At 41.8% G+C, this 14,965-nt stretch overlaps 1 protein-coding gene across 2 annotated transcripts in view; it reads right to left on the bottom strand.

The window, feature by feature from the left end:
• Positions 1 to 6,447: 6,447 nt before the first annotated feature.
• The window catches only part of atoh8 (atonal bHLH transcription factor 8), a 41,242-nt gene continuing 32,724 nt past the window's right edge, over positions 6,448 to 14,965 (bottom strand). For both annotated transcript variants that reach the window (XM_084009570.1, XM_084009571.1), the window contains one exon: positions 6,448 to 7,028. In XM_084009570.1, the coding sequence (XP_083865696.1) occupies positions 7,023 to 7,028 (6 nt within the window). In that variant the 3' untranslated portion in view covers positions 6,448 to 7,022. The remainder of the gene's footprint in view (positions 7,029 to 14,965) is intronic.

Here is a 14,965-nt window from a genome sequence, read left to right as displayed (position 1 = left end):
GACAACCTCCTTGACCCTAATAAATCAGGATTCAGGACTGCTCACTCCACTGAGACGGCCCTCCTCACAGTGACCGAGTCCCTGCGAGACGCCAGAGCCTCATCCCACTCCTCCGTTCTCATTCTCCTCGACCTATCTGCTGCATTTGACACAGTCAACCACCAAATCCTCCTATCCACTCTGGCTGCACATGGCATAACTGACTCTGCTCTCACCTGGTTTACATCATACCTGACAAATCGCACCTTTCAGGTCACATGGAATGGCTCTATGTCCAAACCCTGTTCTCTGGACACGGGTGTCCCTCAAGGCTCAGTATTAGGACCGCTTCTGTTCTCACTATACACCAGATCACTAGGTTCTGTTATTACATTGCATGGATTCTCCTACCATTGCTACGCAGATGACACCCAGCTGTTCCTCTCTTTTTCCCCAACCTCTGACACTCACATTGCAACTCGCATCTCGGACTGTCTGGCTGACATCTCTGTCTGGATAACTGCACATCACCTCAAGCTTAACCTGAATAAAACCGAACTCCTCTTCATCCCAGGGAAAGACTGGCCTCGCATGGACCTGTCAGTCACTGTCGAGGGCATCACAGTATTGCCGTCGTCATCTGCGAGGAACCTGGGTGTAATCCTCGATGACCAACTATCCTGCACCCCCAACATCACTGCTGTGGCCCGATCCTGCAGATTTGCCCTCTACAATATCCGCAGGATTCGGACCTTCCTCACAAAGGATGCAACGCAACTCCTGGTCCAAGCACTGGTCATCTCCCGCCTTGACTACTGCAACTCTCTCCTAGCCGGACTCCCGGCCTCTGTGATTAAACCATTGCAGCGTATTCAGAACGCTGCAGCACGCCTTATCTTCAATCTACACAAATTCTCCCATGTGACCCCCCTCCTCCGTGACCTCCACTGGCTCCCTGTTGCAGCACAGAATCCAATTCAAGACGATGGCACTGGCCTTCAGGGCCATCAATGGAACGGCACCCATCTACCTTGAAACACTGGTCAAACCTCATGCGCCGAAGCGAGCACTTTGCTCATCTACTTCAGCTGGCCGGCTGGTACCACCATCGCTGAAATCAAACAAATGTCGCTCAGCAAAGTCCAGACTCTTCTCTGTTCTGGCGCCTCAGTCGTGGGCGAACTCCCGACCATTGTCAGGACAGCAGAGTCATTTGCCATCTTCCAAAAAAGGCTCAAGACTCACCTGTTCAGACTTCACCTTGACTCTACATAGCATGACCCACTAACAATACAGATTCTCATGTCCTACCTGCTCGGCCACAGCCAGCAGAACCTCCTCCACGGTAACATTCCGGAGGAACGATCCGCACTCCCTGTCTGATGGACGGAGTGGAAAAAAACACCAACACCGACGATCTCACCGTTTATACACAATGCAAAAAGTTAGAAAGGCTTACCTGATCATGCAGTTAGAAACAGTGAAGAATCAGCTGAAGGGCAGGACCCAAAACCATAAACTCTAAACCAAACTCCGCACCACCACCACACCGCCACTCACGGTCACCGGACACTGAGAGGAGAGACAGAGGGAGGAGAGACAGAGAGAGGAGAGACAGTAAGAGGAGAGACAGAGGGAGGAGAGCCAGTGAGAGGTGAGACAGAGAGAGGAGAGACAGAGGGAGGAGAGACAGTGAGAGGTGAGACAGAGGGAAGAGAGACAGAGAGAGGAGAGACAGAGGGAGGAGAGACAGAGGGAGGAGAGACAGTGAGAGGAGAGACCTTTAATATTGATGCACATAGAGAGAAATACAATGTATAGCAGAGCCGGTCGATCTCAAATCGGAAGATGAGCTTCTCTAGTTCGCATGCTGAATTGTCCTTGGGCAAGACACTGAAATTGCCCCTGAAGGCTGTTCCAACAGCATATGAATGCAGGGCTGGACTGGGACAAAAATTCGGCCCTGGCAATCTGGTCCCTTACTGGCCCAATTTCAGTAGGGGGCGTCATTTGCTTTGTAACTGCAAACATCAGGCTCACCTAAGATTTTGGCACCAGCAGCATGCTCAATAACTGGCTTCCATAATTACTGTTGCTGTTGTTTTGAACCAAATCCAAACATACTGAGCAATACACCATATTGGTTTCAGTACAGCATTTAAGCCAGTGTGCCGCTTTGTGCCATTCCTTGTTTGAAACACACTTTTGGCCACATCATGTTTGTCCAAATCCAACTCCTCTGATGTTGGCTGTGTGAAGTAGTTAACAGCCCCCTCACAAGGTGGCTCAGTAACCGTGGTGGTGGTGGTGGACCTTTCTGTTGGACTGCTAGCATTAACTGTGACAATTGCTTCTGCTTCTTCTCCCTCTTTTGACTCCTCATTCACTGGGTCAGTAGTCGGATTGCTGCTGCTAATTATTTACTGCTTTCAGTTGCTTTAGTGGGGGAAAAAATCTGTTAGCTTGGAACATTTAGCTTCACCAGCCTCGCACCCTTTCCTCTTTTTCTCCCTTATATTTTCTGCACCTTCTTTTATCTTCTTACTCTCTTTCACCATTTTTTGGCACTAGTGGTTTTTTCGTAGGCTATCCTTGATCCCTTAAAGCGATGGTTCGGAGTAAAATGCACCCTAGGTCATTTCCACCATGACATCCAGCCAAATACCCCCTCAGAAGCATTTTAGCAATGGTCAACATTGGTCAAGATAGGGCTATCAGCTGAATGGCTAAGTACTGGCGCGAATGGTACAATGTGTATATCTTGTAAATTACCAAACCAAACTTCTGCAGTAGTACACATAGGGTCTGTACTTACAAAACGAGGCATTTGAAAGTCGACGCCACTTCCGTGTTTACCCAGCTCTTTCCGTGACGCGAGATTCACGCGAGAGTATGAAAAAGTTTCACTGAATTTTTATAAATGCTTGTATTATCAGGTCAACAAGTGTTGACAAGTGTTGACCTGATAATACAAGCATTTATAAAAATTCAGTGAAACTTTTTGACCTGATAATACAAGCATTTATAAAAATTCAGCGAAACTGCTGACATGAAGAGACAGACAGGTAACCAGTCTATCACAGGGCTGACATGTAGAGACAGACAGGTCCATCCTGCATGTCTTTGGAGTGTGGGAGAACCCGGAGAGAACCCAGGCTGACACGGGGAGAACATGCAGACTCCACACAGAAGGAACCTGAACCCCTCTGCTCTTGCTGTGAGAGGACGTTGCTAACCACTACACCACCGTGCCCGCTCAGCACTTGAACTATGGTTTTAGATAAATTCCATTCTATTTAGTAGGCCTATGTGATATGCCAGTGTTGCAGCATGTGGTGAATATCTTTGTGTTTTTTTCTTTTTTATTCCAGCGCCCCAAATTGGCCCTTCTGGCAATCTGCCATATCTGCTGGATTTCCAGTCCACCCATGTGTGAATGTGTTTAGAAGAGATCCTGATGTGCAGGTGGCACTTTGTATTCAGCCTCTGCCATCAATTTGTATATGTGAATACTGTATGTGTGAATATGTGTGAATGTGTGTGAATATGTGTGAATGTGTGTGTGAATATATGTGAATGTGTGTGTGAATATGTGTGAACATGTTTGTGAATATGTGTGAATATGTGTGTGAATATGTGTGAATGTGTGTGTGAATATGTGTGTGAATATGTGTGAATATGTGTGTGTGAATGTGTGTGAATATGTTTGAATATGTGTGTGAATGTGTGTGAATATGTTTGAATATGTGTGAATGTGTTTGAATGTGTGTGAATATGTGTGAATATGTTTGAATATATGTGTGAATATGTGTGAATATGTGTGTGAATATGTGTGAATGGGTGTGAATATGAGTGAATATGTGTGGGAATGTGTGTGAATATGTGTGAATGTGTGTGAATATGTGTGAATATATTTGAATATGTGTGAATATGTGTAAATATGTGTGAATGTGTGTGAATATGTGTGAATGTGTGTGAATATGTTTGAATATGTGTGAATGTGTCTGAATGTGTGTGAATATGTGTGTGAATGTGTGTGAATATGTGTGAATATATGTGTGAATGTGTGTGAATATGTCTGTGAATGGATGTGAATGTGTGTGAATATGAGTGAATATGTGTGTGAATATGTGTGTGAATACGTGTGAATATGTGTGAATGTGTGTGTGAATATGTGTGAACATGTTTGTGAATATATGTGAATGTGTGTGTGAATATGTGTGAATGTGTGTGAATGTGTGTGAATGGGTGTGAATATGAGTGAATATGTGTGTGAATATGTGTGTGAATTTGTGTGTGAATACTTGTGAATGTGTTTGTGAATATGTTTGAATATGTGTGTGAACGTGTGTGAATATGTGTGTGAATGTGTGTGAATATGTGTGTGAATGTGTGTGAATACTTGTGAATGTGTTTGTGAATATGTTTGAATATGTGTGTGAATGTGTGTGAATATGTGTGTGAATGTGTGTGAATATGTGAGTGAATGTGTGTGAATATGTGTGAATATGTTTGAATATGTGTGTGAATATGTGTGAATGTGTGTGATTATGTGTGAATGTGTGTGTGAAAATGTGTGAATATATGTGTGAATGTGTGTGAATATGTCTGTGAATGGGTGTGAATGTGTGTGAATATGTGTGTGAATACGTGTGAATATGTGTGTGAATACGTGTGAATATGTGTGAATGTGTGAACATGTTTGTGAATATATGTGAATGTGTGTGTGAATATGTGTGTGAATGTGTGTGTGAAAATGTGTGTAAATATGTGTAAATGGGTGTGAATGTGTGTGAATATGTGTGAATGCCCCTCCTTGAACCGACACCTTACCGTGGTGGAGGGGTTTGAGCACCTGAATGATCCTAGGAGCTATGTTGTCCGGGGCTTAATGCCCCTGGTAGGGTCTCCCAAGGCAAACAGGTCCTAGGTGACAGGTCAGACTAAGAGCGGTTCCGAAACCCCTTATGAAGAAAAAACATAAAAGGAAGTTTACGTCCCCCGGATTGGCGTCACCGGGGCCCCACCCTGGAGCCAGGCCCGGGGTTGGGGCTCGCAGGCGAGCGTCTGGTGGCCGGGTCTGTGCCCACGGTTTGATGTGCGTGAATATGTGTGAATACGTGTGAATATGTGTGTGAATATGTGTGAATATGTGTGTGAATGTGTGTGAATATGTGTGTGAATACGTGTGTGAATGTGTGTGAATACGTGTGAATATGTGTGTGAATATGTGTGAATATGTGTGTGAATACGTGTGTGAATATATGTGAATGTGTGTGAATATGTGTGAACATGTTCGTGAAATTTTGTGAATGTATGTGTCAATGTGTGTGAATATGTGTGTGAATGTGTGTGAATATGTGTGTGAAGATGTGTGAATATGTGTGTGAATGTGTGTGAATATGTGTGAAAATGTTTGAATATGTGTGTGAATGTGTGTGAATATGTGTGAATGTGTGTGTGAAAATGTTTGTGAATATGTGTGAATATATGTGTGAATATGTGTGAATATGTCTGTGAATGTGTGTGAATGGGTGTGAATATGTGTAAATGGGTGTTGTAATGGGAATTTTGGATGTTTGTACTTTATAATCAGAATATTTGTCAGGCCAGACGTCGATCCGCATCTCCTCATCTTACTGTTATGCTATGACGAAAATGAATGCCTGTTTGTAGATGATATGAACATGAGTGCCACATTGACATAAGATAATTTCAGGACTATGACGCCTGTGTTCTGTAAATCTTGACCTTGCCTGTACATCTTGTCTTTGTAAGATAGGACATGATCCGTCCTTTGTCCATGGTTCCTCCTCCTTAAAAGGGAGATTGTTGTTAGACTCAGGGTCGTTCCTGCGGATTCTGAACCTTTGCATCAGAAGGCAGGGGTGAACAGTACTTTCTTCTGCAGATGAGAATACTTAGTGGAATAAACCTCGGAGAAAAAGCTGATCCTGGTTGTTGATCTTTATTGGGCAGATTCATTTTTTACACAACAGTCTGAATGTGTGTGAATATGTGTGAATGTGTGTGTGAATATATGTGTGAATATGTGTGAAAGTGTGTGTGAATATGTGTGAACATGTTTGTGAATATGTGTGTGAAAAGGTGAATGCTGACATTTAGTGTAAAGTGCTTGAGTGGTCAGAAGACAATAGTGGGGCCTTATTTAACGTTGAGTAGGTGTTTACATTCAGAAACACTTTATCACATATTACTTGAGCTCCTCATGACATACTGATAGCCATCAATGAATTAAATGTTCTGACATAAAAACATTTAAAAAATCATCTCACAGTATAAAACCAGTCCAATCAAATAGTCCTTCAGTGCTTACTTCCTGATTGTCAAAATCTCAGTGGTTTTTCCAAATGACCTACTCTGCCTTTACTTCAGGTCCATATACCATTTTACCATTCAATCAATCCAATCAGTGTATTGTTGAAAAATCACAGCAGAGGTAATATGTTTTCAAATATTTTATTTGTATTGAATGAACATTTGTTTTATACATATAACAAGAAAATAAACTATAAAACATCTACTACTAAAAACTGTTAAATGAATGAGCTGATTTCACTGCAGTGACTGTGGTGAATATCTGTCATTTGAGTTTAAATGGTTTATCCTAATTGAACATGAGCTTCATGCTCACTATGATTTTACCCACACAAAAGTGAGTATTGCCAGGAAGTACATACTTAAATTTGGTACTGACAATACAACTGTGGTTCCAATACATAAGTGCAGCACACTTACATATTGTGTGTATTTGTATACATAGTTGAGTGGGAGTTATTGCTGAGCTATTCCCCATGCTGATCCTATAGGTCCATATGTCAGTTTGCTTCTCTCTCTTTTTGTCAGTTGTTTGTGGGCCTTGATGAACAGAACATTCACAATTCTACGTCAGATAAGTAGATGCTGGTTACTAATGAGAGCAATTCATGACAAAAAATGTACAATTCATCCTGTTCACTTTTCCAATGATTCACTTCCTTGTCTTTCCTCTGAGTATTCTGCATCCTCGTCTGCTTTCAGCTTTACTCCTGAAACACAAAGAGGAATCAAAAGCTTAGCTGAAAGTTGTGAGATTGAATACTTTGAACTTAGTTCTGACCACTCATGGTTTGTCTATTGGTGAAGTTTTGATAAGGACATGTTAACACATTGTATCGTGACACTGGAGATCATCAGGTTACTCAGTATTGGCAGTATAACTTCATACAGCATCCACTATATTGATATCACTTACAGTATATATATACATTTGCAGTGAAATTGAAATGATAAAAATTAAACATACAGTATACAAATGATTGTGTACATGTGTATATACTGTATGAATGGACCCAGATGAGTGTAGTTCAGGAGCATATGTTTATTCTGAGATGGTTAATGTCATGGTTGACTACAGGGAACACAGGAAATACACAAAGAAATCATTCACAGTAATCAATCCATAAATATTCCAGCAAAAACATGCTTTTCTAATTATACTGTGTATTTAACTATACCATCATCAAACAGTTCAGAATACAGGTTGAGACTGAAATGCAGACATGGATGAAGAGCAGGGCTCCAGAGTGCGACCAAAAATCAGTGAAATGCGACTAAAAATGTACCTTGGACGCACCGGTGCTCCCGACATTCAGCTGGTGTGTTTATGTGTGAAGCGTAATGTTTATTCCCCCACCAGCATACAGCGGAGAAGAAATACCACAGTTGGAGCCAATCAGAGTCAGTGTATGGGCGGGCTTTGTCTCTGATTGGCTCTGACCCTGGTCTCTTCTTCGCTGAATGTTGGTGGGGAAAAATTAATCAGGCAAAGTGTATAAGCCTTAATATACTACGTGTGAAACACATGTAGTTATCCTGCTCCTCCTCGAGTGACAAAAATGAAGAGAAATTTTGTTTTTCTGTAAAGAAAGGTGCTGTCCCATAACACCTGTCCGAGCAGACAGATCTTTAAACAATTTATTTATTGTTTGTGTTGAGATTTACATAAAGAATTATTATTATTATTTAAAAAAAAAGTTATTATTTAAAAAAAATATTCCTGTTTATAGTAATTTGTTAATCATGTGTTAAAAAATCATTAGTGTTTATGGGAACTGTAATGAAACTGTATTATTGTGGTGCCATAAGGCGCAGCGAAAAATGTTGGGTGCACCAGTGTGACCAATGTAAAAAGTGAGTCTGGAGCCCTGAAGAGGTAGCAGGAACAATGATGACAGAAGGCAATCCTCAAAAAAAGGCAGGCAACTAAATAAAATCCACCACAGCACATGAACACAGGGTGATATAGATGATAGAGAACCCATTCAATAGGACTGTGGAGGTGTTTGGAGGTGGCCCATGGGAGCAGTGTCAGTTGATTGATGCAGCTTCAGATGATCTGGCTGATTGACAAGCCTTTATATACTCCACAGGAGGCGAGGCGGCCGAGGAGGAGAGACTCGGAGCACACCGACATGCTGGTCGGTACAGAGTACTGTCGTTTTGGTCTCTGCGCCATAGCCCGGCAGATTGTCAGCACAGACTTGAAGGCGGGATATTGTTTGATTGTGTTTGTGCGGAGAAATACAAGTTTCTTTCTTTCACTGAGCTGCGAGAACCCTGGTGGCTACAATCTATGCCACAATGGTGAACTGAAAAAGATGACTTGCCATGTCCACACGTACCTTTTTTTCCCCCCTTTTTTTGGGCGTTGTGTCAAGAAAGTCTCCTTCCTAATGAATACATTGTAAACGACTCCGCATGCTGTAGTAAAGCTGTAGTAAAGCTGTAGTACATATTCCAGGCCTATATTTGGCACTGTTTCTGCTACAAAAATACGCAACGTAATCCTTTTTAGTTCAGTGACAGAGGAGCAGAATATTTTTGCCCTAGTAAACCAAATAGGCTCAATATCTGCTGCAGCATGATCACAAGCATGTAGTCTGCCATTGTTGTTGTTGTTATGAGAAGAGGTCAAAGGCTAGAGAGTTGAGGGGTGGGGCGATGACATCATCGTATGTGTATTTGCTGTATACACGAACAAGAACAAGAACACGCAAGGGCGGCGTTTTTTACTTTTTCACCCTGGGACCGGGTTCAAAAAGGTGCGTTTACAGGCACCAAAAACTCCGGATCCGTGTGGACGGTTGGTCCAAACGTGCAAGACTTCTGCGTTTACACACAAAAAACTTTTCCATGTGAACATGCCGTAATGTACACAAGGGACTAATTTGGTAAAAAAGAAACAGGTGGGCAGACACGAGGGCAGGCTGAAGTCTGATTGGAGGAAGATAAAAGGGATCAGCTTGTCTGGATATCATCCGCAGTTTAAAAGCCATTCGGAACATCTCAATCTATAGCTGGAGACTGGTCTGTGCTGCCTAGCCTCTCAGAACCCTGCCTCCTAGACAGACAAATTATTTAGGTGGAGTATGCACATAACACATTGCCCTGTTCCACTACTGGTCTCTCGCCCATCCAGTGTGCTTGAGGTAGGGCTCTATGATTTCCACGATGCGGAAAACACGGAAGGAATCGCGGAATCTGACAATGAAAATGGAATCACCTGTAAAACGCAGAAGTCTGTAGAATTAGTCAAACTCTGGATACAATTTATAAAAATCAATGTTTTCTCTAACATTATAAGTGTTTGTCATCACACCTAAGCTGAAAAAGGAAAAAACACGTAGTCGAGAGTCTCTACTGTGTTTTAGTGTAATTACCGGCACACCGCTTCATCCAGCGTCTCTCCTCTCTGTCTGTTTCACCGAGGGGCAGGGCTTAGACACACACAATATACAACTTTTCAACAAAAATGACTCGACCCGCAAGAATCCGTGTGATGAGCAGCTACAAACAGAATCTCACATCAGAGATGTTCAGAATTAAACTGATTCACAACTGAAAGTTAAACTTAGCGGCGAGTGGATCTACAGATGCGCTGACTTTAGACACGGTGAAAGTCGGGGGGGAGGGGGATTTGAAAAAGTGGGTGGTATATTGTGACTCCTCTATAAATGATTGAACATACACTTACATATTTATGCACATGTGTATGGTCTATGAATGACAAGGAATTAGAAATACTAGAATGTTTCTTAAGTAAATGTCTTAATTTTGATTCATTAACCACATGATTAGACACCATTTTATGGAAAGAAATGCTCTAAAATTGTAAAACACAGAATTTAGAAAAATTAAAACGGAAAATGGGGAAAAAAAATTTAACGGAATCTGGAAAAAATTCAAACGGATTTCATAGGGCCCTAGCTTAAGGCTAACAGCCATGTCCACCCGGGATCTCCCCCGTCACATTGAGTCTGGTAAATTAGCTACTAATTTTGTTGGTCCCTTCCCCATATCCAAGGTGGTTCATCCTGTGGCTCTGAGGTTGAAACTCCCTAGGACTATGAAGATACACCCTACCTTTACATGTGGCCCATGTTAAGCCAGTTAAGGAAAGTACTTTGGTCCTTGCTTCCTTTTTTTTTTTTTGAACATTCTGTTTATTGAATTTTTCCATATTCAAGACAAGTGTTTCAGTGACTTATTGTGAACATATTTTTTTCAACCCGAACCCCCCTCCCGTTCCCTCCCCCCGTTTCCCATTACTGGTATACTGTATATCAAAAATGTACTTACAGTTAATACAAATTATAATACAGTAGGATCAAGACATAGAATAGGTACAAAAAATAAAATAAAAAAAATATATAGAATAAATAAAAATAAATAAATAAATAAATAAAAATAGTGATAATGACAACAAGTGGTAATAAATAGATTAATAATGAGATAGAACAAATGGAGAAAAGTACATAGTTTAAATACATTGATTAGTAAAAGGAGAAGTTAAACAAAATATAGACTACGTCAATCTTTGGCGTGACTCTTCAATCAGCTATGTCTGCTGTGTTCAGATGCTCCATTAGACCACCCCATACTCCTTCAAATTTATCTGGCCTTTGTTTTAGATTATACATTATTTTTTCGTTGGGGATACAAGAGGTCAGTTCACTAAGCCAGAGTGAGGGTGGGGGCGGGTGCTCATCCTTCCATTTAAGAGCTATGCATTTATTAGCTGTTGTCAAAGCTATTCTTATGAATCTGATTTTGTTGCCCCTTACAGGCAGCATCGATGTGTCCCCTAATAAAATTAACCTTGGTTCAGATGGAATATTTATTTTAGCTGTCTTGGATATGGTTCTAAGTATTGTTTCCCAGTAGTTGAATAATTGTGAACAAGACCAGAACATATGAAGAAGAGAGCCAACTTCGGATTTGCATCTTGGACAGTATTGAGAGATTGTCTGATTTATCTTGTGTAGTCTTTCGGGGGTGAAATAGACTCTATGTATTAGATTATATTGGGTTAATATATGTTTACTATTATGGGAAAAGCGCTGGGCCTTTTCACATAACTCAGTCCAATCAGCATCTTCAAAGTTATGAGACAGGTCAGCCTCCCATTTTTCCCTAACCTTAAGTCCCTCTTTTTCGAACAGACTGTTAATACCAGCATACATGTGAGATATAAACCCCTTGAGCTCCTTTTTGCTGCTTAATATATTATCTAAGGGTTGTTTTTTAACTGGTAGAAGTCTGCCCCCCTGTTCTGTTCGAATGTAATGCTTGAGTTGCAAAAATTTAAAGAAGTGCTTTTTATCAAGGCTGTACCTGGCTGTAAGATTTTCAAATGACTCTAGGACCCCATTTTTGTACAAGTCCCCAAATGTCCTAATTCCCTTTGTGAACCACGCCTGGGTGATGCCATCTCTTAGGACCTTTGGTAGAAACGGATTCGCATGGAAGGGAGTAAGGTCATATAAGGGTTGGCTACTTTGGGTCTTTTGTCCTTGCTTCCTAACCCTAAATCTAAGGTCTAGAAACATCTGAAAGTGATGAAGAGAAATGTGAGTCATCCAAGCTGAATTGCAAGTGTCATAACAAAGGGTCTTGGGATTTCAGTGGGGAAACCATGGAAATGTTAAAATTGGAAAGCACAACTTCCGCCGTTTCTTTGGCAGAGCAGAGCCAAACTGAAGAGATTGCAGTGCATCCTGTTTCACATTCTGGCATGATCTGGATCATGGAGACACCATGGGCCCTAGTTTTGTAGACCAGGCGTAGTCGGCACGCAGCGCACCTGCGCCACACCGACAGGGTGTGTCCGCCTGTGTCCCATCACTCCCACCCACGCAAGTGGGAAAGAGGGAGGAGAAGAAGGCGTGAGTGGGAGACGAGGAGGAGACAAGGCGTGGATTGGGATTAACACAGCCGATTCAGGGCCTGTCCACACGAAAACGTTTTCGGTGCGTAAACGCAGAAGTCTTGTGCGTTTCGCCCTTCCGTCCATACGGATCCGGCGTTTTCGCGGCCTGAAAACGCACTTTTTTGAAACCAGCTCTCAGGGTGGAAAAGAAAAAAACGACACGCCTCCGTTTCGTGTTCGTTTTCGTGTAGACGGCGAATCAGATCTTCACCAATCAAATGAGCTCCTTTCCTCACCTTTAATGCGTTAGGGGAGGTTCAGTGCAAGTTTCGTCACTTGACAACCCAATGACAGAAGCAGCGCCGGCGCTCCCACCACGCGCTGTGCGTGCGTATAGTCATAATAATTATAATGCCGATATTATATCACTATAGAAATTGTAGGCACATTTTAGGCATGTCTATCACAAAACAGGGTCAGGGCGCACAGCAGTAGACATAATAGTGGAGAACCCGGTGCCTGTCATTTTAAAACTTAGAGGAGGCAGGAGGAGGTGCTATTTTCAAATCTTGCTAGCTCTCTTGCTAGCTTTCCAACATCACATACCCCAGCTTTAAGTGTTAGGTAACATAACGTAAAGTTGTCCGTGTAAGTTATCAGCCTGGTTTGCATGTCCTCAAAGAAAGTTAGCGAGAGAGTTAACGTTAGCTAACGTTAACTAATTCAGCTAAAGCTAGCTAGTGTAACATGTATTAGTTGCAACTAACGTTACAATACAATAACTAATACATGTTACGTTAGCTAGCTTTAGCTATAGACTATGGGCTTTCGGTCCATGGACCATGTGCCGTTATCCACTGCTCTGAAGGTCCGTTGCTCCGAAAAATACACACTCAGAGTTCAGTGACTGCTGGCTACTCTCCACTAACATAATGCTTAATTTAACAGATAACTTATAAATCAAAACGTAAATCATAACGTATGACTTTGTATGACTCATAAAGAAAAGAGTTTTAATTTCAGCTGTATTTTAACTTTTCCAGCTCTTCTGTGAACTAATGTTAAGTTAAATAAACTTCAGTGTAACTTAACATAACCTTAACGTTCATGTTTGAGGTTTGTGAAACATGGTGCCGAATTTATCATAAGAACTGTGTAAATTGTGAAAAGTCTGTTTGATAAGTTAATTTACATTTTTAATGATGAAGACGCAAATAAAGTGGAAAACCTCCATTAACGTTGACATATTTGCATCATTTAGCTAACGATACAGGTACAGAGGAAAGCACCACCGCTGACGGCACAGTGATCACCAACACACATCTGTGAAGACGATTTTCAGGTAAAAACATTTCATCATTTATGTGATTGTGTCTGACTGTGTAATCATTTTTTTGTGGCATTTGACAGATTTGGGATTAAGCATGAGCTCTGTGCTAATTTATCATCTTAGTTAGCTCAAGTAAACTACTTTTGATAACCTTGCTGCACTGGCAGAAAGCCCTGATGGAAAAGCATGTCCCAACGTGTGGCACCAATGTCGTTAGTTAAAGCTGTACGTATCGTTTTTGTGTTGTTGTTTTGGACACACAACCTTAATAACTTTTCTTCTTTATTCTTCCTTTTTTGCTCTTCTTAGCCCAGAAATGTATCACTGTTAACATTGTGCCCATGAGAGTGAAACTATGGATGGGCAAATGATTAGCTTGTCTTGCACAACCTGATTCTGCTCTTTCTTGTGAAGCAGCTGTGAGCACAAGTTTCTTTTCATGTGATTTTGTGATTTCCGATGTTTCATTGGACTCAACCCCACCAGTGGCACCAAGACAGCAAAGCTGGTCAGCCAAAGATGTGGGAAGGTGCATGAGAAGAAGAAAAGCTCAGTCAATCCTCACATCTCCTCTCTCCTCAGGCCATTAATGGACTTTGAATGGCTTTGAGCGTAAGTATGCATATGCAAAAGATGAGCATTATTGTCTTCTCAACTATCCCTTTAAGGTTGAAGATCGACAACATTTCCGTTTAATCTTTTGTTTACAATGTTGTTTATTTTGAGTCAGAAACTACCAGAAACTACAGTGCCCAGCTGTTTTAGAAGTAGTATATTTTCCTGACCTGTTTTTTAAAGGAATTGTTCAACATTTTGGGAAATACTCCTATTCGCTTTCTGGTGTAGACTTAGATGAGAAGATCGATACCACGTCCATTAAAGGCACATAATGCCCAATAAAAAGGTTAAAAAGTTAGATTTATGTCATGATCTCATCATGGCAGCCCTGCCTTCTCCCTGGTGTATGTGTTGTTTCCCCTGTCTGTTCTGTGTGTGTGCATGTGGGCGTGGTCTCTCTCAACAGGCAGCAGCCAGGTGGATCCACCTGGAGCCGCCTGCTCTCCTGCGTCTCCCCGCTGAGTGATCACGCTCGAGTCAATGGATCTCTCTACGCCGTGCTGCAACACCACTATTGTTCGGCAGTCACATCACTCCACGCCACCGTCACCCTCTTCGTCACTGGTGACCTCACAAACCACGTCGGGACCCCGGGACCTCGCACCACCCCTCCTCACCCACACTTGTTTGTCACTTTTGAACATTAAAAGACTTTTATTCACTGTTACCTGTGATTCAGAGTCGTGCTTTTGGGTTCAGATCTTGTTCAAACCGTAACAATTTAAAGGTGCTAGTAGGCAGATTTTGTTACTTTTGTACAAAGCCAGGCTAGCCGTTTCCCCGTTTCCAGTCTGTGCTTAATTAGGCTAATCAGCTTGTGTCTGAAG

This window comes from Eutrigla gurnardus (genome assembly GCF_963514095.1).
Source record: "Eutrigla gurnardus genome assembly, chromosome: 5".
NCBI lineage: Eukaryota > Metazoa > Chordata > Actinopteri > Perciformes > Triglidae > Eutrigla > Eutrigla gurnardus.
The sequence above is the reverse complement of the archived record's forward strand: the minus strand, read 5'-3'. Positions and strand labels throughout refer to the sequence as shown.